The sequence below is a fragment of the Hyposmocoma kahamanoa genome, unplaced genomic scaffold, assembly GCF_003589595.1.
Source record: "Hyposmocoma kahamanoa isolate Upper Pololo Valley unplaced genomic scaffold, ASM358959v1 87, whole genome shotgun sequence".
Taxonomy (NCBI): Eukaryota; Metazoa; Arthropoda; class Insecta; order Lepidoptera; family Cosmopterigidae; genus Hyposmocoma; species Hyposmocoma kahamanoa.
The window spans coordinates 19,072,253-19,077,678 of NW_020654422.1; the positions used below are offsets into that span (position 1 = coordinate 19,072,253).

The 5,426-nt window shown below is 35.8% G+C and overlaps 1 protein-coding gene across 1 annotated transcript; it reads left to right on the top strand.

Moving 5' to 3' along the window:
* LOC113235512 (mucin-22-like) lies at nucleotides 1–1,856 on the top strand (the record flags this gene model as incomplete). Its single annotated transcript, XM_026471246.1, has 1 exon — nucleotides 1–1,856. A coding segment is annotated over one exon (1,449 nt), but the record flags the coding sequence as incomplete, so codon positions are not given.
* Between the last annotated feature and the right edge of the window lie 3,570 nt (nucleotides 1,857–5,426).

Here is a 5,426-nt window from a genome sequence, read left to right on the forward strand (position 1 = left end):
GATTCTGGTACTACCACAGAAGACGCTAGATCTACAATTGAAAGTGGTACTACTTCTGAAACTACTATAACTGACAATTCTGATACTACCACTGAAGACGGTAAATCTACAACGGATAGTGGTACCACTTCTGAAACTACTCCCACTGATAATTCTGATACTACCACAGACGAAACTAAATCTACAACTGAAAGTAGTACCACGTCTGAAGCTATTACAACTGATAGTTCTGATAGTTCTGATACTACCACAGAAGATGCTAAATCTACAACTGAAAGTGGTACAACGTTTGAAACTACTACAACTGATAGTTCTAAAACTACCACAGAAAGAGCTAAATCTACAACTGATAGTGAAACCACTTCTGAAAGTACTACAACTGATAATTTTGATACTTCCACAGGCGAAACTAAATCTACAACTGAAAGTGCTATCACTTCTGAAACTACCACAACGGATAATTCTGATACTACCACAGAAGACGCTAGATCCACAACTGATAGTGGTACCACATCTGAAACTACTACAACATATAATTCTGATACTACCACTGACGAAGCTAAATCTACAACTGAAAGTGGCACCACTTCTGAAGTTACTACAACTGAAAGTAGTACCACTTCTGATACTACCACAACTGATAATTCTGATACTACCACAGACGAAGCTAAATCTACAACTGAAAGTGGTACCACTTCTGAAACTACTACAACAGATAATTCTGATTCTACCACAGACGAAGCTAAATCTACAACAGAGACTACAACAACGACTGAAACTAGTACTACTTTCACTTGTAAATCCGCCGGTAGATTCGCCGATCCTGACGATTATAGCTGTCAATCTTACTTCCTCTGCGTACAATCGAGCAATGGATCTTACGCAGCTTATCAATACACGTGTCCTACTTCGTCTTTATTTAATCCAAATTTAAATATTTGCTCGTCGAGTTACCAATGTACTGTTACTACTACGCCCAAACCATATACATGTATGAATGCCGGAAGATTTGCCAATACTGACGACAGAACTTGTAAATCTTACTATCTCTGTGTGGAAAGCAGTAATGGCGTTTACACTTCATACACCTCAACGTGTCCATCACAGTCACTTTTTAATCCTATTTTAAAAATATGTTCAAGTAGCTACGAATGCGGAAGTTCAATATCAGAATCTAGTAGTACTACAACAACAACAACAACAACAACAACAACAACAACAACAACAACAACAACTTCTACTACTACAACAACGCCCCCTTCTCCAGCCTTCTCCTGTAAAGCCGCAGGAAGGTTTGCTGACTTTAATGATAACACCTGTAAAATATATTTCTTATGTGTATCGTCTCAAGACGGTACTTACACTCGGTATGAGTACAATTGCCCTGGTGCAGCAGTTTTTAACCCCAACTCTAAGATTTGTACGACTAGTTATAGCTGTAGAAAATAAAATTACTAAAAATATGTTTTAAATATCTTTATTACATGTTATCTATCATGTTTCATAATTTCTTAATGAAATAAAAATCTGATCCAGGTGTAAGTACTACGGGCAAAAAAACTACTAAAAAATAAAATAATTAAAAAAATATTGCACTTATGTCGTACCCTTGGTGTACAGCTACATTTAAATATAAGTCAAAAGTGTTTTAACACATGAATGTAATTAAAGTAATACGAGTATACATAAAACAAATTATGTAATATGTTAAATCTTTGAACATCTGTACTGCAAACGTGTCATTTTGCAGATGTAGCATTATGCAATAGGGATGCGATAGATGGTAATTTGATCCTTCATGTGATCCTCTAATATCTTTAAAAGTTGGTGAGCTTAGTTCCTGTTATTTGTTTTTAGTGCTTTTTAAATGGAATAAAAAAAATACTGTTAGATTAACGACACCAATTCGAATATTTAAATAGTAAATGCTGAAATTATGCCAATAAAAATTAAAATAATGTTTTTACAACAAAGTAAATAATTACGTTTTATTGATAGATAAAAACATCGACTGCGTTACATCCCTGTGTTAGCTTAATAAGATAAAGGGTATTGTTTGCTTGAGTTTTACGGCCACCTCAATTCTTTATATTCTTTATATTAAACAATAAGACGTATTTCAACAACAAATAAATACTATATTATTTGTCTCATAATTATGAACAAGACTACACGGCTGAGACAGATGGAACTATCAACCGCTAAGGGCGTGTTCCCACTATGTCGTGACGACAGATTGTCGTGCAGTTGACAGTGTCGTGGCTTGTATATATAAATGTAGTTGTTCACATATTATATAGCACGACACGATTAACTGTCGTTCACGATTTTTTATTGTTACAACGACAAACTGTCGTCACAGTGGGAACAGCTAGAACGACAGTCGTCAGACGGTAAAATAAACGTCACGATAAAAACGTGAAGACAGAATGTCGCAGCTCCTATTGTCGTCACGTTTTATTTTATACGTCACGTTATATTTTCTTTTCCTTGTTTGCTTCCTCTTCCGCATTTTTAAAAAGTAATATATTATTAAAATTTCGTCGTCATCCATTTCGAACGAACACCACTAACGCTTCCAAAAGAACATACAAGCAACTGCAGGACATCAAACGATTCTGTCGTGTAAACGACAAGGAGGCTGTCGTGAAACGATAAATTGTCGTCACGATCTAGTGGGAACAGCTAGTCACGACAGTCGTTCAACGAAAAAAAATCGACCACGACAGATAGTCTTGATATGGGAACAGGCTAGACACGACAGTCGTCCAATGATAATAAAACGTGACGACATAATGGGAACGCTCCCTAAGGAAGAAATGTTGTGTGGCATCTTTTGATACGAGAAACCGAACCTTTGCATTAAATCGTTTATGCTTTTTGTATGACGAGTGTTCTTTGTAATAGAAATCAAAGCAAGAAACCTCATTTATTCATTTATGGACCTTTTTTATGTGTAATATTGGAACATTTACAAATTGACAACTTTTTAGGACAGAGGCTTAAAGATTCTACAAACGAAATTATTCTTAATTTTAATATTTAATAGAAGAGTTATAAAATTAACGTACGTCATTTGTTTCACTTAGTTCGTATTATTTTAATGACTTGTTTTGACGTATGATGTTGCTTTATTATACCAAGGGTATGATAAACTGATTCGTGTGTCAGTATGTCTTGGCCAAAAGTATTGAGCATACATAATGGAAGCGAATTTTTATAACGATAGTGTACGTAGCATAGTGAACTTTATGGTCAATAATGTACGTACAAATTAGATCCAACGACGACAAGCCAAACAACGACGAGCCAAAATCTTCCGCGGAATGCGCGAGCATTCTCGAGTATGCGCGAGATTTCCGCGGAAGATTTTGGCTCCTATCTAGTTTTTACGTAACACAATTGACCATAAAGTTCATTATGCAATGTACAAATATCGTTATAAAAATTCGCTTCCATTCCGTTCCGCCGCAATATAAATTGAGCCTAAGAATTCCGAACGTGTACTATAAGTATTGCAGAAAGCAGGTCCTACTGTTTAAGGATTATTTTTATTGCATATAAAACACCAGGTGCAAAAAATTGCCATTTTACAATTTTTGTATTATTCCTCAGTTCGCTACTATCGTAGTGTACTATGTGTACATATATCCATCCAGTGATGTGTTGTGATGTTTTGATTTGGTACATACGGTGATATTATTGCAATATGCCCAAGAGAAACGAACTTAGTTTATAACAACGTGAATACACAGCTTCTGTATGAGCAAGGGAAATCACTGTTAGAGATTTTTAAAACTGAAGTGAAATATTCGCGCCGTTCAATGTAATATGCTATTGAGCGATTCGATGTTAGCGGATTTGATAGTAATATACACAGAACAGAGTGCAAACGCATCACTGCAGTACGTACGTAAAAACCGAAAGATAATGAATTAATTAAAAATAGGAAGAGAGTTCTTCAAACCTCGCTGTTGAGTTGTCAACCGAAATTAAGAGACCGATTTCTGCTTGTACCACTCAAAGAAGGCTTCTATAGATGTTATTTGGTTACAAATATTGGTAGTAGTAGAGAATTTTTCGCCCTCCTAGAATCTTAGATTTTTTTTTTTAGTTTTTGGCGATGCGAACTTTTTCATCGTCATCCCACCTTTTTATCACCCTTTATTCTCTGGTTCCTGGACTTTGAAATTTTGAACAGTTCTTAAATTCCTTTTTCTACTACGTCACTTATTTTTCTTCTTTCCATCGCCATTCTCTACTAAATTTCTGAACCGAGCGCACGTGCTCGTGGTGAAATAAAATTCTGACCAGTTAAATCATGTTACCTAACGGCTTGTAAAGTGTACTTAATATTTGTAGTACCACTGGGAATCATGTAACTGAACTGCTTATAAAGCATAGTATTTCTAGAAATTACAGGCCTTTTTGGGGTAAGTTCCTATTTACCTTAACCTGTTTCTAATTTAAGTAGGGAGTGTTTTTGTACGATTGCACCTGTTTTTATATCATTATGTTTTGTAACAGTCTTTACGACTTTATTTTACCTGTTTCGTTCCCTCTCTGTACTCTTTCTTGATTTCTGCTATGAAATTCATGTGAATCGAGCCTTGTATCTAGTTACGCGAGACCCGCATGATAAGCTCATTCGATTTGTCCGAATTTCGAAATCCGAAGACGAACTAAGGTCTAAGACATAGAACTTATCATGGAGCTAGGCAGATCATGATGTGAGACGTGGTGAAGAAAGATGGAGGAAAGCGATAACCGAATAGTGACCACGACCGTCGTTTAATCTTAATTGCACAATAAATCATGTCTTTTTTATGACTCTCAATACAGATTAATATAAACGGAAAACTTCGTAAAAACGGGCCTGTTTACAGGAAATTCTACAAGTGTTCAAAAATTGGACCACTGAATAAAAATATCATAGTTCTAGTTTTATTAGTTTTTATAGTTCTAGTTTTAGTTTCATGTAACAAATTTTTTATGCAGTCTTTTCTGTTCATATTGATTGCTACTATCACCTCATGACCACCTCTCAATAAAGAGCGTTCGGCCTCCCCGCACAACATGCCATCGCTTTCCTGTGAGTCTGGCGCTCTCTGCAGGCTTAGCATGAGCCCGAAGACAAAATTTATCTTTTCTTCGATGACAGTTCTAAGAAGAGATAACTTTTGTCTTCGAGAGAAAATTGATATTTCGAAGAAGAGATAACTTTTGTCTTCAGGCTCACGCTAAGCCTGCTGGGCAACACTCTGCGAGTACCTTACACCTATTAGTAAATCTTTTAACCACGATGGCAAGCACTACAGTGTATGCCATCGACACGATAAGAAGAATGGGTTACTCTTTGTAAATAAACATTTGTACACATGTATCATTTACAATATTGATTTCAAATGTCATAGATTTATACAACC